The sequence below is a fragment of the Sorex araneus genome, chromosome 4 (genome assembly GCF_027595985.1).
Source record: "Sorex araneus isolate mSorAra2 chromosome 4, mSorAra2.pri, whole genome shotgun sequence".
Taxonomy (NCBI): Eukaryota; Metazoa; Chordata; class Mammalia; order Eulipotyphla; family Soricidae; genus Sorex; species Sorex araneus.
Window position 1 is genome coordinate 160463083 of NC_073305.1, and position 27150 is coordinate 160490232.

General features: G+C 40.6%; 2 protein-coding genes across 4 annotated transcripts in view; one reads left to right on the forward strand and one right to left on the reverse strand.

Annotated features, from left to right (window-relative positions):
- Window positions 1-6717, forward strand: part of TBPL1 (TATA-box binding protein like 1) — a 32384-nt gene extending 25667 nt beyond the window's left edge. The window contains exons 5-7 of the mRNA XM_004609019.3: window positions 768-871; window positions 960-1054; window positions 4115-6717. Of these exons, the coding sequence (XP_004609076.1) occupies window positions 768-871; window positions 960-1054; window positions 4115-4194 (279 nt within the window). The 3' untranslated portion in view covers window positions 4195-6717. The remainder of the gene's footprint in view (window positions 1-767; window positions 872-959; window positions 1055-4114) is intronic.
- Window positions 1-27150, reverse strand: part of SLC2A12 (solute carrier family 2 member 12) — a 97976-nt gene that overhangs the window by 24895 nt on the left and 45931 nt on the right. The window contains exons 4-5 of one of the 3 annotated variants that reach the window (XM_004609083.2): window positions 23255-23387; window positions 4269-8326 (exon numbers count right to left, since the gene is read on the reverse strand). The exons of 1 other annotated variant lie outside the window; for it this stretch is intronic. In XM_004609083.2, coding sequence (XP_004609140.2) covers window positions 8146-8326; window positions 23255-23387 — 314 coding nt within the window. In that variant the 3' untranslated portion in view covers window positions 4269-8145. Of the gene's footprint in view, window positions 1-4268; window positions 8327-23254; window positions 23388-27150 lie in introns of those variants that run through there. One more of the 3 variants, XM_055135221.1, reaches the window with a different exon arrangement.

Below are 27150 nucleotides of genomic sequence, written 5' to 3' on the forward strand. Positions count from 1 at the left end.
TGTTGAGAGAAACACTAATTGGTTAAGAAGTTTTGTTTCCTAGGAATGATAGACCCTTACTGTGTCTCCCCAAAGGAAAAATACCTCTGATTAAATTCACAAAAATGTTATTTTACTTCTTTGCACCTAAGAAAAAGGTTCTGGGAGCTACGTGTTTAAGTGACAAATTTCATAATTTTTTACTTGAGGAGAAATGAGGAATACTCTGCTTTAATTTTCTTCCTCACTAATCTCTCTCCAATCCCAATAATTTAAACATCCATACAAAGTCTTAAAAAAAAATAAAAAACAAGAACCAAAAGACTCCAAATATACTCTTGTCATCAGACAAATTATCAGATTTCAAGGGTTTTTTTGTGTAGGGAAGAAGAATCCAAGGCCCACACTCCCAGCAGTTCTTGGCTAGTTGGCCCGGTGGTTCAGTGCATCAGTACGGTCCCTCTGGAGCTTTTCAATATCAGAGATTACCTCAGCCACCCTGGCAGTGCTCACAGGCCTTCAGGGTTGCACCAGTGATGCGCAAGATCAAATCAGTGCTGCCTCGTATATGGCAAGCACCATGATCCCTGTACTCTCTCTTCAATATGTAAGGTTTTACTTTTAGACAACATTGTTTTAGCTTCTCCCTCTTAATTATGATAGTTGTTCCTTATAATTTTAACTTGTAAATCCATGTCTTAAGATTGAAATTAATTATTAACGATTGCCCTGATGAATAGGATTTTTTTTTCTGAAGTAACTTACTGACCTTTATTTCTTTCCTAAAGGTAATCTTTACTGATTTTAAAGTTGTAAATGTTTTGGCAGTGTGTAACATGCCATTTGAAATCCGTTTGCCAGAATTCACAAAAAACAATAGACCTCATGCCAGGTAGGTTTTTGAAGAATAATTTGAAATTTGAAATTACTTATCAGGTTACATGTATTTTTGTTAATTGTGGCTTTTTTTTTTTGTATAGTTATGAACCTGAACTTCACCCTGCTGTGTGCTATCGAATAAAATCTCTAAGAGCAACGTTACAGATTTTTTCAACAGGAAGTATCACAGTAACAGGTATTTTACGGTATTAAAACCAAGCTTTCTAATTAGATAAGGAAAGTTCATACAAAAATAGAGATAATATTGATTTGTCTCGCTCAGTTACTTCCACTTTTTATGGAGCTCACTCACCTAAATTAACACTATACATTAGTTTTACTACTTTCAAATACTATTTGAAAATCTTGTACACTCTTAAGAGACCTAGAGGCCACTTCAGGTGACACTTGGCCTACCTTTTGAGCCCAGACAGCTCAACAGCTGCCTAGAGCCACACCCAGCACTGTGGTACTGGCGGTTGAACTAGGAGCCTCTTTTAAGCCCAGCATGCACTCTAGCACTGAGCTCCCTTCCCTGTGCTCACTCATTATTTTCATATAATTTATTTGTACTGCTGTTCCTTATAAACTGTAGATTCTCATTGTGTTGTGGTAGTCAGTGTTTGAACATACTATTTGGGTAATCAGTTTGCTGTAATTAAGAGTATTCTAGTACTTTTTTTTTTAAAGAAGCAGGTAGGGCACTTACCTTGCACACAGCTGATCTAGGTTTGATCCCCAGCAACACGTAATGGTCCACTAAACATCATCAGGAATGACTCCAGAGTGCAGAGCCAGGAGTTACTTCTGCACATCACCAGTGTGGCCCCCAAACAAACAAAATAATGAATAGTCTAGTATACAGTTTCACTCTATCATTTTTAAAAATTTATGATACCTTGCATTTAAAATACTTGAGAAACCCACTTTATTAACCTCAGAGGTTTTTCTTAGCCAAGTAGTTAAATAAGATTGGTGTTGTTTTGTTTGTTTTTGATTTGGGACCACACACAGCTTTGTTTAGGGCTAATTCATGGCTCTGCACTCAGGAATCACACCTAGCATGCACGGGGTTTCAAGACCAGATGGGGTGGGAGAGATCGAATCCAGGTCGGCCTCGTGCAAGGCAAGTGTCCTACCCACTGTATTATTATTTCTGGGACCCCCAGGTTGGTGTTATATTTTATGTGATTTTGTTATAACTTTTGAGTCTGTTAAGTATTTGGAGAGGGTGGCTTCAAAAGGTGAGGCATAGACATCAGAGGAGAGCTCCAGCATGCAGAATGATCTCTAAAGTTACTACAATTATAAAGTATATAGGAGCCAGAGAACTAGTATAAGGGGTAAGACACTTTGCCTTTCATGTAGCCAACCTCAGTTTAAAAACTCTGACATACAATATGGATCCCACAAGCACTGCCAGGGGTCAGGCAAGTACAGAGCCAGGAATAAACCCTGAGCACTGCTGGGTATTACCTAAACCCATCTGTGTCAAAAATAAATAAATCATACAGAGATGTCAAGCCCCAAAGTAGCAAAAGTGAGTTCAGAAAAGTTCTTTAGCATCCTTAAATTTTTCATTTCATTTTCTTAATCCTTAGGGGGGAATTAAAGTTATTGATATCTTTAGACCCTTAATAAATAAGTTTGAATGGTGACTCATCCTATGCTGGGGGGTGGTGGGGGGGAAGGTATGTCCTTATAGACTTTTAAAGCCTATTGCAAGAGTCATGCAAGTCTTATTTCTCCTTTTCACTGTCTGCTTCTACATTATGGAGCCCAGACTTCTGAAAGATCCCAAAGTCTGTTGATAAGTTCCTATGAAATAGAAAATACATACACATATATATATATATACATATATATATATATGTGTGTGTATCTGTATATATATAAAAATTTATATTTATCGGTTAACAGATAATTAATACTATAGCAAACTGAAGAGAGTTGGCTTGTCTGATTACTGTGTGCATTATTTTTTGTTTTTTCCTTTTTGGGTCACACCTGGTGATGCACAGGGGTTATTCCTGCCTCTGCACTCAGGAATTACCCCTGGCAGTGCTCAGGGGACCATATGGGATGCTGGGAATCAACCCAGGTTGGCCGCATGCAAGGCAAACACCCTACCCGCTGTGCTATTGCTCCAGCCCCTGCATTATTATATATGTACTGCTGGACTGTCCTATGAAGTGTTAGCTATTCAGACTGAGTGGTTCTCTTGGGCAAAACATGGTACAATGTGGAACAGGTAAAGGAAGGAGAAGACGGTCTATCTCAAAGGTCACTGTTTTTAATGAGTGCGTGGTAGGTGTATGTATATTTTTTGGGCTCTTTCAGAATATACAAAGGTACATTAAAGAAGCCATTTTATTATCAAAATAGTTATCATTTTCTTTTTTTTGAAGCATTCCTAGCTGTGTATGGGTTGATTAAATTGTAGTGTCTCCTCATTCTTTTATGCTTATTTGGGGGTTGGGGGAGTTGCTTTCCCATTTTTGTCTATTGACTGAATAAGCTGCCAGGGTGAAAAAGCCTGAATAATGGCATTGCTGTGGAACATGTGAGTACCAGGTGGTCTGTGAGGATGCTTAGTGGAAGCTATTCTGAGAGCAGCTTTGTCTCACTCTGCTGGGTACTCAGACTCCTGGGAGCTTAACCAAAAGCCAGCCATGGTGACCAAAGAGATAATTAATTAATAGCTATCTGCTCTCATTTGTCATTCCTTTAATAAAACCTATTATTGAGCGTTTTGTTTTCTGATAGTTTGTGTGTGGCTTTTTATAGAAGCTCTTTTCACACTGGTAATCTAAACTAGGTTAAACATCATTTTGGGTTCCAGACTTCTTGTAATTGTCCAGGAAAAATTTTACTGTCTTCCTTCTTAGGATTATTTTTTAATTTTGTGACTGTGCACTGTCGTCCTGTTGTTCATCAATTTGCTCGAGTGGGCACCAGCAGCGTCTCCATTGTGAGACTTGTTGTTACTGTTTTTGGCATATCGAATATGCCAGGGGAGCTTTCCAGGCTCTGCCATGCAGGCGGGATACCCTCAGTAGTTTGCCGGGCTTTCCGAGAGGGACTGAGGAATCGAAACTGGGTCGGCCGCGTGCAAGGCAAACGCCCTACCCGCTCTGCTATCGCTTCATATTTTTTAAATACATGATATTTAAATGACTTAATTATTTCTCATTCTAAAATAAGCTTTTCCTTGGGCAATCTCTTCTCACCCCATCCTCTGCTGTATATGTTACAGGGCCCAATGTAAAGGCTGTGGCTACCGCTGTGGAACAGATTTACCCATTTGTGTTTGAAAGCAGGAAAGAAATTTTATAATTCACTTTGTTGGTGAGCACCTTTTAAAACCTGCTGCACATTGGACTCAAAAGGAAAACTGGACCAACAGTAACTGAGGAAACAGACTCTTTTATTCATTCATGGCTACAGTGTAAGCTCCAGTCCCTCTGGATTTCATTTCAAACCTTGCTGTAATATAAAAAGGAAGTTTACAAGACATGACATTGCTGCTTTTACAAAAGGACATTCTATTTATTTTCGCAGTAATTCTCATGTCCCCATAAGCAGAGCTGTCACAGTGTGCACTACCTTCAATTGTTTTTGTTGTTGTTATTTTTTCCAGTTTGAGCTAATGTGTTTTCTTTGTGAATAGTCTTTTACATTTTTGTATGCTAAATATGGGCACCAAAGAACCTGTAAAAGTTATCTTTTTCAATTGAATGTGCACAAATAAAAGTTTGGAAAAGATCTCTCTTCATATCCATTCTATAACTTTTAGTCCCCATTTTCTATTTTAACAGAAACTGTATTCATAATTCTTTTTTTTAATCTATGCAAGCTTAGATTTTTGCTAAATTGTGTGGGCTTCTTTTTTGAAGTGTATTTTGTAAATATATATATATATGCCACATGTGTATAGTATCTTTTAATGCTCTGTTACCAAATATCAAATAGGAATTTTTTTCTCGCAAATTAGAAATAAAAACATGTACATAAGTTTTAGAGAACTGCAGTAGAACTTTATAGAGTAAGCATAATGTTTTATGTTACTAATTTAATATGATAGAAATGTCAACTATCTTTTGGAAGTTACAAAATTGTAGTTTTAAAAGAGAAACCTCTTACCTGCAAGATGGATGTGAGAAAGAAGCCGTGATGGGTTGTACCTCATTTGTACCTTTGTTATTCTGGAAAGACTCAACTCTGTAGGAAAGTTAATAATCTGAGGTTGGTGCTCAAGGCTAAACTAAGAGTCTCGTCAGAAATTGATGCATTTTGCTGTTTTAACTAGAAGTGCCCACATGCTGCCTCTGTGCCACAGTGTAATTATTTTATAGTTCAACTTGAACTTGAAAGCCATTGTACAAGATATGTCTTTCCCTTTGCTGTGTCTTACTTAATGGAGCTGAAGAGTGACTAGACAGAATCTTGGGTTGCTACTCTTAAAGTCATAATAAATATGCATTTGTGAAACTGGCTCTCAGGCTCACCCCGTGAGCCCTGGAGTGGTAAAACAGAACAAAGCTGTGGTGTGCTCTGCCACTTGTGTTTAGGAGTTTAGTATAGGCAACAGTGACTTCGCCTAGAAGGAAAGCGGAGTGGAGAGTTGGAGTCGTTTCTCAGTAGAAACCTAGAAGATGTTTCAGCATGATCAAAACCCGAATTTCCAAACTATTTTTAAACTTTTGTGGAAAATTGCAACATCCTAGCCTCCATATTCTTGTACATTTTCTTTAGAAAACCTAGTTCAACAATGCACTGAACGACACATGTACTATTTTGTGTTTTCTTTTTCTTTTTGCTGTCTTTCCTACCCTGCCTCACTCCCTCATAAGCTGGGAACAAAGGCTAATTTTTATATTTTCTTTCTTGTGAAAGACTTAGTTGTGATTTCCTGACTTCTTTTTGTTCTTTTTTTTTTTTTTTGTAACATTTGTGTTTTATTTGCCTTAGTTTAAGTAGAGTAGGCAACTTCATAAAATACAGAGAATAAAACCTGATCATTCTGGGCAGACAGACTGTTTTTAAAGTTAGAGATTTTTCCAGTTAGTTTTTCTGTTTTGCAATGTTCACCACCACCCCCTGCTCCCACAAAACAAACAAACAAAAAAATGGGAAAATACGTGGCCAAGGTGCAAGTCTAGATGTGATATTTTCAGTATTCAAGTGATTTGAAGACTGAGTAGATGGGTAGCTCATCACCAAGTTTTCTCAGAAGAGGACAGACAATCTGACCGGGTCTGGTTTCAGGGCTGCTGCAGGAGCATCTACTGGCAAAGTGTCACTAAACTTTTAACAAGGCTGGTAAGAAATGAGTGTGTCTCATGTCTTCTGCTGGCTTTTCACAAGTGCTGTAAATTTTTTATAAATAAAAACTGTGAATATATACATACAAATTATAAGCATTCCCCTTTATTTTTGAAAATCAAGACATTCTGGGGCATATTGGGTAAAATTAGCTTGAAGAAAATTGTTTAGTTACAAACTCAAGATGATGAAAGAAAAATATGAGTAAGATATGACATTGAAATGGCTAGTAATACACCTGGATTTATGAGCAATTTCCTACTCTTTTACAATGAATGACAAAGAACTAACTAAAGTACATACATTGTTTGAATTTCAAGAGAAAATGTGTGTAACAAATCTGTGATGCTTGGCAAAGAAAGAATTCATGTTGATTACCTGTCTTGATTTTTTAAAAAAATCTGTGTGTAATCCCATTGAAGCTCACATAATAAATTTCTTAAATTGATCCTCTTCAGAACACACTTTTCCTTCTCGAACACAAAACAGTTACATCCTCTAATTCAGAAATAAAATGTACCATGATAGAAGTAAGATGTCAAATTTCTTTTCTTCGTTTATCTCTGGGTAATTATAATTTAGGTTGTACATTTCAGAACCAAACTGCATTCATTGTCCTGAATCTCTGATAAAGCACTATTCCTTTTCTTCTTTGTTATAAGTCAATGGGGGATTTATAGCAATATAGATCCTTATACTCTGTTACAGGCCAATAGGAAAATTTCCAGTTAAATAAAAAGCCCTCTTAGGATTTTCTTTACTTCAAGTTAATGATATTTTTTCAAGTTGTTGACAATAAATTTTAGGTGTGTCTCTGAGGGTTGTGAAATTAATAATTCAATAGATTACTGTATAAGTGGTCTGAGGTTATTGTAAATGTTCTAGCATATCCAAATTCTATTGGGAAAGCTATTGTCTGGCCTTAAAATTCAACTAGAGAGATAACAGGAAGAGAGAATCCATTGTTTGGGTGCAAGTTCCTGACATGAATACAGTTGACTCTTTCATCATGGATTAGAGCAGTGAAGAAATGGTCCTGATGCTTAATTATCATTGTGGTCATCTGAAAACTAACATCTAGGATAGCCTACTTGTCATAACCTGAGGTAGTGATATTCCTGAGGCGTGTGAAGAACTAAGTTACGAACACTTCACAAGGAGGAATTCTGTGAGCATGATTTTATAACTCAAACCTAATGTTGGAAGTTTGGCTAAATAACCTAATAGCCTAACTTCTAATGTTTTTCTAACAGCTACTTGAGAATAAATATGGTGCCAGGATTTTGGAATTCTTTCTATTTGTATTTTGTATAGAAAATGATTTTGTTTTCAACTATGGCAGAATTAATTGGTTGTTTTATAAAATAATACGAGATTTACAAATGCAGGACATTTTATATAGTTCAGAATTCATCTAAAAAAAAAAAGCTGTAATTTTTATACTCATTGACCTGTGATTGAGAATTACCACTGAAATCCAAGCAAGGGACTTCTAACATAGATAGAATATATGAGCAATGGATAATTGGAGACACATGTACCCACTGCGTCCTGGTAATTCTTACACTTAGATGCAGTACAAGTAGAGACATAGTAGCCACTTAAGCATAAAGGCATCTAAAAACAAAGCTTGGCTTCAGAACATGTGCCTGAATAAAATAAGGCTGTGATTGGCCTTTGTACATACATACTTAAGGCAAAAAAGTTGCTCACATTACTAGTTTATAATTTTTCAAAGGCAACTCTGAAAAAGATGGAATGTATTGTACCAGACTTACTCTTTTAACCTGTACCATGCTCAGAACAGGAATCACTTGAAATTCATGCCTCATTTACCCTTTGAGATTCCTCTTGGGGATTGGAGTATAAAGGTTATTTGGCCTTTCAGGGTGTCCCTTTAAAGCTTCATGACCTTGCAGATGGGAAGTATGTATTGAAGACACCCTTTACTAAATTCTTACCCTATGTTAACATTTGCAAGGTTTTGAGCCTTTGGGTCTCTGGAGAAAGCTGCCTTGGCTGTCCCCTACCACACAGATTTTTACACTCTATCTGCTCTTGGGGGTTTCGTTTTTGAAGCTGTTTTGGCACTAATTCCTCTTGGTGATGATTCATAAAACAAATGTTGTTTTTCACATAGCTCCTGAAAGAGAAAGAGGCACTAATGAAAATGTCATTCATAATTTGCAGTACTTGGAAAAAATGTACAGACTATTAATTTTAAAATCACCCTGGGGCTTTAATGTTTTAGTTGTGAAAAAAAAAAAAACTATTGCAAAGGCTGTTTGGCTGTTGGCTGGATCATACAGACCTTTGCTCGAGCAACACAAGAGGGGAGAGTCTTCTCAGGGCCTAATCATAGCCTTTCTGTCTAAGGAAGGAATCTGAGGGTGATGCTGTATAGAACAAATGAAATGTCCCAAATGCCTTTTCCCTCTATTTCTCTTCTAACTTGCCTATATGTCTACATACTATGTCTTCTGCAGCCTTTGTTCCTACACTTTTCTGTAGGTTTATTTTTGGTATCAGTATGAAAGTATGTTTTAGATGCATACATTTATTTTCAAAGAGAAGACTTTAACTTCCCTACCCCTTTAAAATATTTTGCCTATAAAATAACACCAGGTCAAATATCTGGTACCTATGGTAATATGCCTGGTGATGTGTGCAAGTGAATAACTGCTTTCAAGAAGATGTGATCACATAGAAGTATCATTTCTAAAGTGCTAATGAGAATAAACAGGGATTATTGGTACGTTTGTGGACATGTGGAGTGGGGAGGGGATATATCTTATGCTAGCATCCCTGAAGCATATATCCAATGCTAGCATATATCTTATGCTAGCATTGGATCAGAAACTGGAATAAGAACTGTAAGGTTTGTTGACTCAAGTCATGAGCAGCCTTGGCAGCAGGAGAGTGGGGTAAGTTAGAGAAGCAAGGGAAGGCGAGGATGTTGAAGTAATGGCGAGCACCCCAGAACTGAAAAGTAGGAACAGGGAAATAAGTTGATACCTGGAAAATAATTTAGAATGCCATGGAAGGAGAAAATAGATACAAGTTGATTCCTCAGTGCCGTGGGACACAAATGGAAGATAATGCTATAATGCTCTTTGCCACAAGACAGGTGTCTGGTTAGGTACAGGTACTTTGGAAGACTGCGTGAAGGATGACAGGTGATCTCTGCTCAGTCCATCTTTTAAAAATTCACTATGAGACAAGCCTGAAAAGGTGGGAAGGGGGGTGTTGAAGGCTCAAGGAGAGAGTTATGTGAATGATGGAGAGCTAGAGACCACCTCCCCAGGAGAAAGAGTGCAGAATGGTCCTGAAGACCTGTTCAAGATTTTTGTTCATAAATCTAAAACCAAACTTGTCAGCACAGTTGTGTTTTCTTCAGTCCCTCTTGACTCCTCAGGTGCAGTGTTAATCAGTTTAGTCAGCTGAGGTTAGCCTGGACTAGGTTAGAGTGGTGGGGAAGATGTGAGATGGGGCTGGTTCATGGAGTCTAATCAGGACTGGAAGGGAGAGGAAAACTTGGTGAAATCTCATTGGACCTGCAGCAAAAACCATAATGGCCAAAAGGGGGGGCGGAGAGAGAGAGCCTGCCACAGAGGCAGCTGGAAGCAGGTAGAGCAGGTAGGAAACAGGATATCGGTGGTGAGAAATGTACCATGGTGAAGAGATGGGAGTTGGAACATTAGATAACTAGAAACCCAATCATGAACAACCTTGTAACCACTGTGTAGCTCACTGTGATTCAATTTTTAAAAAAAGAAGAAAAGAAATCTCAGTGGATTCCAGGTCCTGATGTGAACCAAAGCTTGCTAAAATGATGTGCAGATACATGAGAGCAAATCACAAATCACTGCTCTGTTCCCAAGTACTTCCTGGGAATAGAGCAGTGATTTGTAGTGAGAATGAAGGGTCTGACCCTTCTGTTTGCTCCTCCTCCCAAGCAAACCGGAAATCAGCCTACTTACTGAAGCTGATGCCTTTGCAAACCTCAGTTCCCTCGCCAATCCTCAGTTAGCTTCTACCTCATACTCCTGGAGAATATGCCTGACATGCTGCCTTGCCTTCTCTTTGAATATGGCCTCCCAGCCGCACTCCGCCTTGTTTAACTATCTGTATGGAACACTTCTTTTGGATTCAGCGACGTCTTATTCACTTGGCTTGCTTCCAGTTGGCTCTTTTGCAGCCCTTTTGATACTCCTTTGGTTTGATTCCCTAATATTGGCAGAATGTAGAGCTTGGTCTTGGACTTTATTCCATTCTCTCTGGTCTTGGCTAGATCTCAGCTGGGTTATGATCTAAATACCACTTCCACATATTAGTGTCCCAGATAGAATATCTCCAGAAATCCAGACTTGGATATTTAGCTATTGCCTAATTTATTTTTTGAGGGAGGAGTGTAGGGGGGCAGAGGTATAATGGCCCACACTCAGTAGTGCTTAGGGGGCTATTCTGGGCTCAGGAGTGACCCCTGGAGAGACTTGGGAATGGGAATATGTGGTGCTGAATTAAACTGGATCAGCCACATGCAGGGAAATGATCTTAACCCCTGTACTAGCTCTCCAGCCCGACTAGGATATTTAATGTCTAAGGGGTATCTAGAAATTATTACATCTAAAGGGTATCTCAAAATTATTACATCTTAAAGGGTATCTCAAAATTACTACATCTAAAGGGTATCTCAAAATTATTACATCTAAAGGGTATCTCAAAATTATTACATCTTAAAGGGTATCTCAAAATTACTACATCTAAAGGGCATCTCAAAATTATTAAGCAAAAACCACTGCTATCTTCCCAGCTCTGGAACTAGTCCTCCCCCAACTTCCCTATCTTACTATCACTTTTCAAGCTAAAAATGTGGCATCATCCTGACTACATCATACTCTTTTGTGTCTTTTTTATTCAATACCGAGCTTCGTAGGTCAAACAAACATTTCAGGTGCTTGAATGCCGGGGACAAACTATACAAGACTCCCTGCCTTTCAAGGAATTGAAGAATTTAAATGTGAGACGTCTCAGATAAAACAGAAATATAGAATATCAAGAACTGTGTTTAAAAAACCAGGAGAGTAGATGCCGAATTGGAGACATAATTGTGATTTTCGGGAGGTTGGGGGGGCGGGGTGGGGGCTCTTGGTCCACACCCAGCTGTGATCAGGGCTTACTCCTGGTTCTGCAGTGAAGGATCATTCCTGGTGGGTCTTGGGGACCATGTGGGATGCTGGACTGAATATCAGTCAAATGTGAGACTGGTCACTAAGATAGCCTTTAAGATGAGGAATGAAATTGACCAGCAGCTTTGGCAATGAGGTAATCGCTGTTGAGACCAATTTCAGTGGAGTGGCCATCGAACTCTTGTTGGAACAGGTTTGTGAGAGAGAAGAGCAGTGAGTGCTGTCAATGGTAGTGGAAAAACAGCAAACTCTGGAGCGGGGAGAGAACAACTCAAAAGATACCCTCCCCCTTCTTTTAAGATGGGGGAAAGCCACCCAACAGGTTTCTACACTGAGAAGCAGAGATCCGATGGAGATAGCAACTTGTTAGTACTTGTCTTGAAGAAGCGAAAGCACAAAAGTTCTTGGCCTCACAATGGAACGTGGGGTTAACAGAACTGAGCAGGGCAGCCGTTTGGATTCAATATTCAAGTGCAGGTGGTGTGGGAGGTTATGAAAAGGCTTTTCTGAAAGTCCATTTGCTCGGCGAGGTCAGAAGCAAGACCATCGGCAAGAGTGAGAGCTAAGGAGTTAGGGAGGCTTAAAGAGAGAAAAGGTGACATTGAACAGTTGTGAAAAGACTAGGACATCTGGAATTGTCAGCAGCACTGAGGCTACTTGTGGCCAGTGGTCACAATCTATAATGGAACCAAGTCCCTTGCTTCTGTGCTTTCTCAGTCATGTTCAGCTACATCACTACGGATGCTCACTTATCACACACATCTTCGAGGTACCTCTGCATCCAGGTACAGGGCTTAGGGCACCTGCCTTGCATTATTTTTTAAGAATAATGATGATGAGTTAAATAAAATTATAAATCAGGTCATGCCCTCCCGCCCCTTGCTAACAATGCTTTAATGATTCCCACTGCAAAGTTCTGCATACCATATTCTACTGACTTTTTTCCCCCTGAACTTTGGGCCACACTTGACAGTGCTCAGGCCTTTCTCCTGGCTCTGTACTCAGGAATAGCTCCTGACAGACTTAAGAAACTCTGAGAGGCTGGAGCGATAGCACAGCGGGTAGGGCATTTGCCTTGCACATGGCCGACCCAGGTTCGATTTCCAGCATCCCATATGATCTCCCAAGCACCGCCAGGAGTAATTCCTGCATGCATGAGTTGGGAGTAACCCTTGTATGTCACTGGGTGTGACCTAAAAAGGAAAAAAGAAAAAAGAAAAAAGAAGCTATCTGAAATGCCTGGGATTGAACTTAGTCACCTGCTTACCTGCTTGCAAGGCCAGTGCCCTACCTGCTGTCCTACCACTCTGACCCCTCTACTGACCTAACCTAAAGGTTAGAATCATCTTGAAGGTTAGAATCATCTTGAGGATTGCAGCATCCTGCATTCCGTTTAGTGTCTGGACCAAATCCAACATGTTTCTGGCCTGACCTGGTTCAGCCTTTCAACTAGCTGTTCTCTCTGCCTGAATTCTTTCTCCCCTAGTTCTTGTAGGCCTGTCTCTTTATTATTTCCAAATCTTATCTTAATGGTCATCTTTCTGGAACCAACTTCTTGGATCACCCAAAGGACAAAAAGAGTCCCTAATTACTTACCCTCCTATCAGCACATTTTCATTCTTGTGCCAGTTTTACTTGCCGATTAATCTGTTACCTAGAACAACATGGAGCTTATGGCAGATGCTAAATAAAAATGTACTGAATAAATGGATTTGTATGAATGAATGAAGAGATGGTCACATAAAATTAATTAAAGTGAAAGTGATTCACGTTCAAAACTAAAATATTTACAAGACAGTTGCTTGTTGGGTTTCTGTTTCCACTTAAACTAAAGAAAAGAGTAAAAGTCACCGCTGAAATGCCAGCCATCCCATTTTCAGTTCGTGGCTGGCAGAGAAGTTTAAAATAAAATCCTTGCAAATGACATTATTGCTAAAATCTTTACTGACCTCTTGGCTGAGTCACTTTTATATAGAGATATAAAAAAAGCTAACAGCTTTGGAGGAATATTTGCTATCTCAGTCTTGTAGAAATAGTACAGTAAAGCCCCTTTCTTATCTGTGGTTTATGCTTCTAGTGATTTCAGTTAATCATGGTCAAACAGTTCAGCAGTACACATCATAAGATATTGAGAGAGAGAGCAAGAGAGAGAGAGGGAGAGAGAGAGAGAGAGCAAGAGAACACCTACACAGTTTTTATTATAAAATTATTATAATTATTTTATTGTTGTTAACATTACTGTGCCGAATTTATAAGTTACACTAGCATTAGTATGCATACATAGGGAATGGCAGTTCCCATATTGTTCAGTACTATCCCTGGATTTAGGCATCACGGTGGGTCTGGAAATATACCCCCTTGAGTTCTGTATCACTGTCATCCCGTTGCTCATCGATTTGCTCGAGTGGGCATTAGTAACGTCTCCATTGTGAGACTTGTTTTTACTGTTTTTGGCATATCAAATATGCCACGGGTAGCTTGCCAGGCTCTGCTGTGTGGGCAGGATACTCTCGGTAGCTTGCTGGGCTCTTCGATGGGGTGGAAGAATCGAACCCGGGTCAGCCATGTGCAAGGCCCTACCCGCTGTGCTATCGCTCTAGTCCCCCTCTTAAGGGAGACTAATTCAACACCCAGCTCACAGGGGAGAAAAATATTAAGCAATGCATAGTACCAAATCTGAAGTTAATGTCATATCATTTTCTTTCTTATGCCTTAGAAAAACTCAAGACTACAGCTCCCACATGCAATGTGTGTGTGTGTGTGTGTGTGTGTGTGTGTGTGTGTGTGTGTGTGTGTGTGTGTGTGGGTGGGTGGTTGTTGTTGTTGTTAGTTACTGAAGTTTCTAAAACTTCCTGAGCGGAGACTTCAAGAAGTTCTCTTCAGGCTCTATAATGTTCTAGCAAGTTCCCTGACCTTTCTGCTGCCTGACAGTTACTTAGCCAGTCTGATAACATTCCAGTCATACTATCTTAATTTTTTGGTTTTGGCTCTGACCTTTCTCTTCCAGGGAAGTTTGTTTAACATATATCCTTCATACATAATTAGTCGATGGCTTCCAGTTTTAAAGCCCACCGGGCCTGTTGCTTCAAGCTTAGACAAGCCCTTAGCTCTCTAATATTGCAGAGCTAAGAGTCAGCCAAGTTTTCTGAAAGCAACTTTGTTTCCTTTCTAGTCTTAGTGAGGGCTTCCCACCAAGCTATCCCCATTGCTGGGGCAGCCTTTTTTTCTTTTTGGGTCACACCCGTCGATGCACAGGGGTTACTCCTGGCTCTGCACTCAGGAATTACTCCTGGCGGTGCTCAGGGGACCATATGGGATGCTGGGATTCAAACCCGGGTTGGCTGCGTGCAAGGCAAACACCCTACCCGCTGTGCTATCGCTCCAGCCCCTTCTGGGGCAGCTTTGCCACCTCCGTTTTTTTGTTCTTCAATACTAGTACTGAGGTAGTCAGTTGAGGGATCGGGGAAGGAATCTATTGTTCTTTGTTTTTTGGGTCACTAATCTGCAACTTAGAGCTTTATTGGAGGAGTCTAGATTTAAGTATGTGTAATTACATGATTCCCAGAGAACAGAAATGTGCTTCTTCCCAAAACTTTTCTTAATTCAGAGTGTAACTAATTTAGACACATACCTTCCCCACCACAACCCCTGAATGAATAGATTGCCTTGAGTTTTAGATACTTAAATCATTAAGCTCTTATGGAATGTCTCATTTGAAAGGCCCCCTAGATGGAAAGATCAACCTAAGCATTTCTTAGGTTTCTTCAATTCAATGTTTAATTCGGTTTGTAATTTGATATATCCCGACAGCCCATATGAAAAATAGGTCTTAAAGTATTTAAATCTCATTCCAATTTCAAATTGCACTTGGTGAAAAAAGATTAAAATGACTAGTAAGTCAATTTTTTTCCATTTTCTTAATTCATTTCCTCCCGGCTTTAATTTATTGCTCAGTGTTGCCGTGTTGCATACTCCGACCCCTCCCCGCCCTCCCCTCCCCTCTGTTTCCCATTCTCCTTCCCCTCCCCACCTCCTTTGCCTTCCCCTCCCTTCCCACCATCCCTCAGTTCCCAGACCTGTGTTTAGTGGACCATGTGGTGCCGAGGACGGAAGAGATGCCTCCCATGTACAAAGCAGGAGCTCGCCCCAACATTTATGTTTTTTTTTTTAACGTTTCATTTTGGGCCACACGTCCAAAGTTGTGCTCAGGGCTTACTCCTGACTCTGAGCTCAGGCATAAGTCCTGGTGGGGGTTGGGGCACCATATGCTGTGCCAGGGATCAAACCCAGGTCAGCTGGGTGCAAGGCAAGCACCTACCAGCTGTATTGTTGTCTGCACACACACCCCACAGCCCTTTTTAAAATGGCATCTTGTGCCCCTTCCCATAGATGAGCAGAGAGGTAAGTCTCAGGACCCCTCACCTGCACTGCTCCTTCCAAGACCCACATCATCCTGCCCAATTTTCCATTCATAATTTATTGCATTTTTATTTAAAAAAGTCTTCAGAAGTTAATACCAGTAATGGGATTGGTGCTGAAAGAATGTATGCCTGAAACTCATCAAGACTAACTTTGTAAATCATCGTGCCTTATATAATAGTAATAATAATCACTGTCACTGTCACTGTCATCCCGTTGTTCATCAATTTGCTCGAGCGGGTACCAGTAACAGTAATAATAATAATAATAACTGAATTATTGTGAATTACTGTCATCCCGTTGCTCATCGATTTGTTCAAGCGGGCACCAGTAACGTCTCTTATTGAGAGACTTATTGCTACTGTTTTTGGCATATCCAATACACACGGGTAGCTTGCCAGGCTCTGCCACATGGGCTCGATACTCTTGGTAGCTTGCCGGGCTCTCCAAGAGGGGTGGAGGAATCGAACTCGGGTCAGCTGTGTGAAAGGTGAATGCCCAACCGCTGTGCTATCACTCCAGCCCAGCGATAGTAATAATAATAATAATAATAATGATAATAATATAATAATATATGTGAACACTTGTCAATGTACAGATGCAGCAGAGAGGACCAAGCTCAGGGTCCTTCCTCCTAAACCTGTTTCTTATCAGAAACAGGGTCCAACCCCCACCAGGATCCTTCCTCCTAAACCTGTTTCTTATCAGAACTTGTGCAGTGGCTGTCCCTTGCACACTAGAAACAGGAGCGGGATCCCAGTCTCCTTGTTTCCTGACAGGGATGGCCTTTCTCTGCACCCCATGTAGCCTCATAGTTTCCAAAATGGTTCCTTCAACAGATGCCTCATTCAACACCTCCCCTTTCCACTTTCCACATTTTTCCAGAGGGCTCCTTAAAAACCTGAATCACTTTCTCCCAGTGTATTGTTTAAGATGACTTCAGAACAGAATCCATGCTTTTTTTTTCTAGCCTGCCCCTGGAGCGATAGCACAGCGATTGGGCATTCACCTTTCACGCGGCCGAGCCCAGCAAGCTAAGGAGAGTACCGAGCCCACGCGGCAGAGCCTGGCAAGCTACCCATGTGTATTGGATATGCCAAAAACAGTAACAATAAGTCTCTCAATGAGAGACGTTACTGGTGCCCGCTCGAACAAATCGATGAGCAATGGGATGACAGGATTATGTAAATTAAATCACTTGATATCCACAGTTAAAGGCTGGTTCTCAGTGCACCTGTACATGGTTGGTACGTGGTTGGTTGGGTTTCAGGCATACAATGTTCCAATACCCAGCCCTCCACGAGTGTACATTTCCCAGCACCAATGTCCTTAGTTTCCTCCCAACACCCTCCCTCCACCCAACCTGTCTCTGTCATAGGCAGGCATATCCCTTCTCTCTCTCTCTCTCTCTCTCTCTCTCTCTCTCTTCTTTTGGGCATTATGGTTTATAATACAGATACTGAGAGGTTATCATGTTTGTTCCTTATCTATTTTCAGCACCCAGTTCTTATCCAGAGTGATCATTTCCAACTGTTGTTGTCATAGTGGTCCCATCTCTATTCAACTGCCTACCCCAAGCATTTGGAGCAGGCTTCCAACCATGCACCAATCCTCCTGGCCCATATTCTACTGTTGTTGGGTATTAGTTTCAGATTATGATCTTTTACATCCCACAAATGAATGCAATCATTCTATGTCTGCCGCTCTCCTTCCAACTCGTATCACTCATCAGTGTGATTCTCTCCTTGTCCATCCATTTATAAGCAAATTTCATGACTTCATTTTTCCTAACAACTGCATGATATTTTATTGTATCTATTGACCATGATTTCTTTAACCAGTCATCTGTTCTGGGGCACTCAAGAACCCACACTTTTGACTAATGCAAACAAGCTCTTTCCTGACTGTGCTCTCTCCCTGGTGCTCCCCAGACACCTTTCCCAACTCTCAACTCCAAACCTGTCCTCCGCATACCACACTGTTGAGTGTCCCGGCCTGCTCACGGACTCCCACACATGCCCCTTTGCCCTTAAGTCATTTAACATTCAACATAAATATTCTTTCAGGGAGCTTTTTAGATGAAACCTCCCCATGAGTATAACTTGTATTTGTTTTTGGACCACACCTGGTGGTACTCAGGGCTTACTCCTGGCTCTTACTCCAGGGAACACTCCTAGTAAGGTTGGGGACTATAATGGGATGCCGGGGATCAAACTCAGGTTAGTCTCATGCAAGACAATGCCCTGCCTGCCGTACTATATCGCTCCAGCCCCCAGACTATAATTTTATTTGTGTGTTTTAAGCTAGTGGATTACAGCAGTCTATTCTCGTCCACCTCCTAGAGTCTACGGATTCTTTGTTCCCTTTATCTTCAGCTATTTCTAATTGCAATGTCTGGTCTGTAGTAGATTATCACCAAATAGCTGGAGAAATAATGTTTGAAATCACAGGAAAGAGAGTGGTATAATAAAACCAGCAGGTCTCAATCTAAACACCTCTCTCTTCCAACCCTCACTTTATCTCTGAGTTAACTAGAGAATGAGTCATATCTTATGTGGTTTATACTGTTATCCATAATGTGGGATGTGGGGTTTCCATCCTCATACATAATCTTCACAGGGAATTCAGCATTGGCTTTATCCACAAGATAGCAACTTGAACAGTGAGTATATTTTGGTCATCTTCTAGGTCTCAATATTAAGCTAGAAACTTTAAGAAAGATACTGGAAACCAAATACCACATTCCTGAAAATCAAAACTCTATCATTTAGGTAAGAAGGTGAAACCACACAGTGAGATAAGGCAGTATAGAAGAAAGTGAGGCTAGGAATAATTGAAAATTCAGGAGAAAATAAAGCTTTCCAGTTACTCGGGGCACCGGGATGAATAGTTCAGTTGGCCCTTAACGTGCAGCTCTGGGGCTAAAGGTTCAAAGATAATTACACTGTAGAATAGAAAGAGAAATTAGGAGGTAAGAGTCAGTAAAGATGGAGGGGAATAATGGAAGAAGAATATTTCATTGAACCTAAGAGAAAGAGTAGGTGTGGTAAACTTTAAAAAAATCTTTATGTGCTGGGGCTGGAGCAATAGCACAGCAGGTAGGGCATTTGCCTTGCACGTGGTTGACCTGGGTTCGATTCTTAGCATCCCATATGTCCCCTGAGCACTGCCAGGAGTAATTCCTGAGTGCAGAGTTAGGAATAACCCCTGTGCATTGCCAGGTGTGACCCAAAAAGCAAAAAAAAAAAAAAAAAAATTCTTTATGTGGGGTCAGAGAGATTGTACAGAAGGCCTGGCGCCGTACTATCTCTGGGAGTACGACCATATGGGGTGCCGGGAAATGAACTGACCAGGGTTCAATCCCCAACACCCTAAATGGTCCCCTAAGCCCACCAGGAATAATCCCTGAGAACAGAGCCAGGAATAAGACCTGAGCACAGCTGGGTGTGGCAGCCCCCACCCCACAGAAAAATGCAAAAACAATAAAACAAAACCCAAAAAACAAAAACAAAAAGACTCTCTATTCTGAGGTTATGTCTATTTCACATCTCTTGAGTCTAATTGCCTTTGAGATTTGTGCTAGAGATTGAAAAGGCAGAAGTGGTAATGTGTGACTTCCAGAAAAGAAACTGATAGAGCTTTGCAGCCTCTGCCTCCACTCCTGGGAATGCAGCCTGAGTCTGACACGTGAAAAGCCACATTACTTCCTGCAGCAGCATGAAGTCCTTGCAAGAGATTTGAGGCTCCTCATCATCACGCCAGCACCTACAGCAGTCCCTGTGAGTGAGCTTTGGAACCTTCTAGTCTAGCCCAACAGGGTAGGTCTGTGATAGGCCACATGAGGGCGTGCAGGTGAAGCCAGCCGAGACACCCCCAGCCAAACCAAATCATCATGGGGTATAGTAACTGGATTCATTTTATTTTTTTTTTTTTTTTTTTTTTTTTTTTTTTTTTTGCTTTTTGGGTCACACCTGGCGATGCACAGGGGTTACTCCTGGCTATGCACTCAGGAATCACCCCTGGCCGTGCTCAGGGGACCATATGGGATGCTGGGATTTGAACCCGGGTCGGCCGCGTGCAAGGCAAACGCCCTACCCGCTGTGCTATCTCTCCAGCCCCCTGGATTCATTTTAAATCACTGCATTTGGGATGCTTTGCTATACCTAAATAATACATACACTAAGTTTAAGGGAAGGAAAATACATGAAGAAGATGAATAGATTTGGAAGCCTACTGTTTGGCATCTAATTCCTGTCTTCCAATCTGCCAAAAACATTCCCAATTTACAGATGAATGTATTTAGTTACCAAAGTCTGAGGCTATTTTCCGCTTCTTGTTTGTTTTTGCGGTGCCAGGGATCAAATGCAGGTCCTCAAGCGTATGAGGCCTGTATTCTTTAACTGAGCCACATGGCTAGCCTCCAAGGCTATTCAAATCATGTATTCGTAATTCAAGTCTTGTTCAGATCCTTGGGTTGACAAGAAATTCAGGCAGTGACTTTAGCTAGCATGCATAATCATGCAATGTGTTGATTGGGCAAGGACATAATCATTGACAATTATATTTATTTTTGTAAATGAGTGTCTTCATTTTCATTTTAGGTCAAGACAAGGACATTAACCAAGTGACAATTGTATTTCTTGTTGTAAAAGAGTGTCTTCATATTCAGTTTAAAAACCAGGACTTTATCAGACAGATGCATACCATTATTCATTGCAGCACTTAATACAGTAGCTAAGATCCATCTAAGTGTCCAATGACAGATAAACATATCATGAAGATGTGGTAGATATCCACATTGGACTACTATGAAGCGGCAAAGAACGATAAAATCGTATAATTTGCTACAACTTGGCTGCAACTGGAAGATAACATGTTAAGTGAAGTAAGCCAGAAGAAAAAAGGACAAACATAGATTGATCTTACTTCTCTGTGGCATAACTGGACCAGGGAATGCAATGTGGTAAAAGTGAGATATCTAAATCTCTCCTGACCCCAGCATATAGGGAGGAAAAGGACAGAGAAGGAAATTAATTGAAGACGGGAAGTAGCAGGGGCCAGGGATCAAGGGCCTAAGGTACATCCGCAGTGTAGAGGAGTAGTACAGCTCCACGTCCACACTGCAGAATCAGTAATGAAGAAAGCAGGAGATCCAAAACACAACCACCTAACTTAAAAGGTGCCCATCAAAAAGGCAGGTTGGGGGCAGGGGTGAGGTTAGAGGGAACACTGGTGGAGGGAAATGACACTGCTGGTGGGACTAGTGGAGAAATATCACTGTCACTGTCACTGTCATCCCGTTGCCCATCGATTTATTTGAGCGGGCAGCAATAACGTCTCTCATTGTGAGACTTATTTGTTACTGTTTTTGGCATATCCAATACACCACGGGTAGCTTGCCAGGCTCTGCCATGGGGGCAGTGGAGGAACATAGTATGCTTAAACTCAACTATGAATAACTTGTAAATCATTGTCTAAAAAAAAAAAGTGTTCCGGTTATCTGATGAACCTATAAATTTTGTAGGTATTTAGTACACAACATTACATGAAAATTATACCAGAATAAGCTAGCATACTCCAAACTATCATCCATTTAAGGTCTGAGGCTACAATTTCTTGAAGTTTCATGTAATTTCCCTACTTTTTTTCATTTAGGGAGGACTGGTTTAGATTTCCTGTGTCTGCTCTGCAGCTGAGTTCTCGTGAAACGAGAAGTATCTTGCAGAAGGCCACCTTCAATAGAAGAATTGTACAAGCCGCATTAAATCAGGGGGATAGGCAGCATGTTCCTTTATAGTAGTGATAGTTTCGAATATGATTTGCTTTGTCTTTGTTAATTTACTTTGCTGTTTTTCATTATAGTCAAGCTTTAGATGAAATGAACACAAGGTGGGGCTGGAGCGATAGCACAGCGGGTAGGGCGTTTGCCTTGCACGCGGCCGACCCGGGTTCGATCCCCAGCATCCCATATGGTCCCCTGAACACCGTCAGGAGTAACTCCTGAGTGCAAAGCCAGGAGTAACCCCTGTGCATCGCTGGGTGAGACCCCCCAAAAAAAAATGAACACAAGGTGCCATTAAAAACAAAAATTAGGGCCTTATCAAAAATTAGCCCAGGAGCTAGAGAGTTAATACAGAGGGGAGAGAACTGCATGTAGCTATTCCATGTTCATCCCTAGCACCTCCTATTGTACCTCAAGCACTGTGAGGAGTGACCCCTGAGTATAGAGCCAGGAGTGAGCACTGTGGGGTAGAGCCCCCCAACACAAAAATTGGCTCAAAAATTTGATTTTTAACTTATGCTTGAATTCAGAGCAGTCTTTGACTACTTACATGAAAAGTTTTTAAAATGTAAATCATTCAAAATGCATAAAATACAAAATGAACAGTTTTTACAATTCTGTTGTGAGATATATATTCATATTGTTCACTACAATATAATACATTCACTACTTACTATACACTTTAATATCCAGGACTAACATTTTGATCTATGAAACTATGTAATAATATACCTATCATCAATTCAACTATCTGGTTTATTCTTCCTTAAGAAAAAAGCTGAGAACTCCCTATGCTAAGAATTTCTGTAAGGATCATTCCTTCCTCTCTGATACACTGAAATTTTTGAAAAGAAAATTATTAACTATAAATATATTTTTTCTTCTACATATTTATTATAGCCTGACAAGACAATAAAATCATATTAAATTCCCAAAAGCAGTTATTTGTAGATTGTCAAGTCCAAGAATTAAATCCTAAAGAGTAATCATTTTCCCCTTCCTTCCTGAACCCTGTTTACCATTCCCTCCCTGAGACCAGATTTCAACATAATAGCTCTGAGCTCTGCCTTTAAGAGGGACAGTTTCTAAAAGCCACTTCTAAGTTGAATTGTCTAAATAATTTTTTCAAGAAAATTTATTTAATCTGTTTCCTTAATGTCTAATCATAGAAGAAACTATCTCTAACACTTTGATTGTGCCCAACTTAAAATGACTGTAGGCATTTGAGCTCAAGAATTTTTCTGAAAATTTTAGGAAATTCTAGTTTTAACAAAGGTCTGGGGTTTTGAGGCCTGCACGGGTGATGGAGAAGAAAGAGCAGGAATCCACAGGATGAAGGCGATGACCCCAGAACTGCCTCAAAACTCAAGCAAACAAGCACAAACCTTACTCTCCTTTTAGGGGGCAAAAGATGGCATGGTGGAGTTTTTTCCTTCTTTAATTACTACCGAAAAGATTTTTAAAACGCTTACTCACTTACCAGAACACTGATTTTTCCCATTCTTTTGCTGAGTCATTCAAATTAAATACATGGCAGAGAAATTGGGATTATTCTTTGAGGTAGGATTTCACACCAAATGGAATGTTCTAGAAAACTTTTAGGTGCAATGACTTTCTATTTGTAAATAAAAGCTGGATATTTGGCCAGTGAGATTCAGAGAGCACTGCTTGGAATACTTACTCTTTAGAAAGTTCCATTGATATTTGTTCCAAAGAGCATCCCTTAGTTTCAGGTATAAACAGAACAACAAAACCCAAGGATGCCAGGCTCATAATTGTATATATAAAACACACCCATGGTAGGCCAATGAGATCTGTAAATGATAGAAGAAATGGATATTTTGTGTTGCATTTGTGAATAGCAGATAACTCTTGAATCACATACAAAGGCACATGGAATCTTCCAAAACACTTGTGTCCAAGGAAATAACTAAAACAAATTTAAAATATTGCTCACCACCGAAAATTTAATTTTTAGACTGTACCCTAGCACTCTCAGGTAAATTGCGCTCTTCTGACTTTCACAACTTAAACCCAGGGCCATCTGCTTTGGACGTGCAGGCTCTTCCAAAATGCAACATGCTGCAAAAAAACAAAAATCCCAGACCACACAGAAACATAGAAAGTAAAAGGTTAAGTACCTCCACCCTCTGCTCACCCTTGACAAGAAACCGGAAACATTTCTGTAGTCATTTGAGTACTAACGAAAGCAGAATTGGGAGGCTATTGTGTTTTCCCCCAGGTATGACCAGGCATACCCAGACATGCCCAGGTATTCAGAGAAGCCCACCTCCAGGGAAGGGCCTGCTATTCGCCAGCCAGGACCGAAATTTAACCAAGCATCATTTTTAATGAACTTTAACACCTTAAAACAGCACTGAGAGCAAACCTTATTTGCTTAAAGGTGTCCTGAGCTGTCAACCAGTCTGCCTTTTTGTGTATATAAATCTTGATCTAGCAATAAGGCAATACACAAGTGGCTTATGCATGTTTCTCAGGGTATTTTTGCTCTAATAAAATGCAAAAAAGAAAGGTGTAGGTAACTGTTTCAACCAGCTCCATTTCACTAAGGGAAGACACCCTCCACCATTACTCTTGGGGACCTCCACTATAGCCATTTGATTTTTATATGGTGGGCATTTAAAAAATGTACTTCTTTGGCACAGTATCCTCAGGCTTTCGTATATAACTTCCCGATAGGTTGACTGAGTATCATCAGGAATGGCCGCTGGGTCCTCTAAGCATCATTTGGGTAACCCCTCTAATCCCTGCATAAGTCCTTTAGGTTCAGTGCCCAGTAAGCAGGTACTCACTCAACACAGTATCTTTGAATGTTTTTTTAATTTGACTACCTATGAAAAGGACTAGAAAGGGAGGCAGCTTAAACTAATTGTGAAGGCCCATGCATAGGATTAATTGTTCCAAGTCAATGATGGTTGAGGGGTTCATTCTGGATGGGAGACGTGTGCTGATAGTAGATAAAGGACCAAATGGCATGCTTTTCAGTATCTGTACTGCAAACCATAATGCCCAAAGTAGAGCGAGAGTATAGGAGAAATTGTCTGCCATATAGGCAGGGGGAGGGTTGGAAAGGAAGGGGGGTATACTGGGAACATTGGTGTGGAAAATGTGCACTGGTGGAAGGATGGGTGTTCGAGCATTGTATGACTGAGACTCAAACATGAAAGCTTTGTAACAGTATCTCACGGTGATTCAATACAAATAAATAAAGAAATATTTGGCAGAAAAAAAATAAAATAAAATAAAATAAAAATTAAAAATGTACTTCTACAGATGAACTTTTCTGGGAATGAGCTAACTGTTCTTTCTTCTGGTTTGAATAAATCACTTCACGTTGGCAATATTTTATCATTTTAGTAGCTGGCATCCTATTTCACTTTTTTCTTGAATTCAGAAAAAAGAAATAGTTCTAATGAAAGACATGAACTTGCTAAAGTATAAATGGAAGAAGCAGGATCATCAAGGTGATGGAGTTCTCCTGCCAGACTCAATTTTCCTCTGACCACTTCTAGTCAGAGCTGCAATCCCTTTGTAGTTTCTGGTCAAGGGCAATGTACGTTAATGGGTGAGAGTTGGTCCCTCGTGCACCTGAGTCAGCCATCTGCATGGTGCTGTCACTTCTGGCTCAGCAGTAATAAGTCCAGCAATGCCATAGAGTCCTGAGGAGGAAAATGTCACTTTTTGTGGTTGGTTTATTCAGAGGCTTAGACCAACCTATAGACTGGAGGAGTGCAAATACTTAACAGCCAAAGTCACAATGGCTTGGTCAGTCGGGAAGACTGAAACAGCAGTCCTTTAATGAGATTTTGAGGTGATTTTTTTTTTGTCAATGCAGCGTTGAAGGAGTGCAGCATGTTAACCACTTGTCAGTCAGTTGTGCTGAGGAAAGGAGAAGCAGGAAGAGTATTGCAGTTCCAGCAGTTTTAATTAAAGTCTGGGCTCTGTGCTTTCCTTGCTGCTGGCACAGGGCTTTTGCTCAAGTGAGTGCTTAATAAAGTGCTTGTGGAGTTAGTTTTTCCCTTCTCTGGGGCATAAAATTAAATTATAGAAACTAAAGAAAAAGAAGCAAAAAGTCATCTCCTCAAACTTCATCCATTTTGTTGGAATGGAATCCCCGCCTGTGACTGGAAGCTCACCATTTTTCAGAGATTCTCATCGCAGTGGGAGTTGGTTCTCTTTGTCAAAAGTAATCCTCACCGTGGTGCTGTGATTTATTGGAATCATTATTTGGTCACTCAAATGACCAAATTATATTTCTCTGTTGTATCTGATCATCCACAGCTTCCCAAAGTCTTGGAATTTCCAAAATAATGTGGAGAGCGAGAAAGGTATCTCTATGCTCATCGCAGTCATTTGTGAGAGGAAGTGCCAACAGTTAGGCACTGGTTGCCCTGTTGCTAGAGAAACTAGTTGGAACTTCTAGTCCTATGCCATGACCTCCTGGGAGTGGAGAGGGGTTGGAGGTTGAGTTCAATTGTCAAGGGACAGTAATCATCAATGCCAAAAGCAGCTTCTTAAAACTCCCCAGGAAAGGCTCTGAGAGCTTCCTGTTGGGGAACCAGAACATTTGCATGTGCTCCTGTGCTATGCTCCCAGTATGATAGGGACTAGAAAGTCCTTTCTTCTCCAAGCCCTTGTCCTAAGTATTTATTTATCTGACTGTTGATTCATAGCCTTAAGTAGCCATTGTAACACATCAGTGACCCTCATGTGTGGCTTTCCTAAATTCTCTGAGCTGAGTTAGTAACTTAATTGAACCTGAGGAGGAGGTTCTGGGAATCTCTGATTTATAACCCCAGTTATCAGAACTGAACTAAATATAATTATACTATATAACCAAAGAATTGGGCTTTCAAGAGGCACTTTGTTGTGTGAAGGGGAGCTGTAGGAGTCTCCCATCTGCAACTGATTCTGCAGAAACACCAGTAACACGGGGGCGGAAGGGGGGGCTTGCATCTGGGGTCCTTAATTGGCAGGAGACAATAGGAGATAACAGTGTTGAATCTGAGCAACATGTTGCTCTCTCCAGGCAGACGGTGTCAGAGCTGAGTTGAGTTCTCAGACATCCTGATAGTGTCTGAGGATTTTTTGGTGGGAGAGGATGGAGGGGAGAACCTGTGCTCAGGAATCACTCGAGGATGGATCAGGGAACTGTGTGCAATGCAGGGAATCGAACCAGGGTCTGCTGAGTACAAGGCAGATGCCTTAATTCCTGTACTATCTCTCTGGCCCAGCCTGAAAGTCTCTTGTTTCGTGTTAGTTTGGGGAAGCCTCCACATGTACCCAAGTTCTAATGCAGCCCAGGAGCCCCTACCAATTCAAGTCTCAAGATTTTTAAGAAATATTATGGAAAATATAAAGATCTGAAGTTCATCAATCTGATCCCAATTAGCGAGATTCAGCTTTGGGACATCGCTGGGAAACAAAAGACCCCAATTCTTTATAAAAAAAAATCAATGTAACAGAGATAAGGTGCTTATTTTCTATGCAGCAAACCTGGGTTAGATGCCTTACATCCCACAAAAAAATGGTGACCCCCCCTTCCTCAGTTTGTGA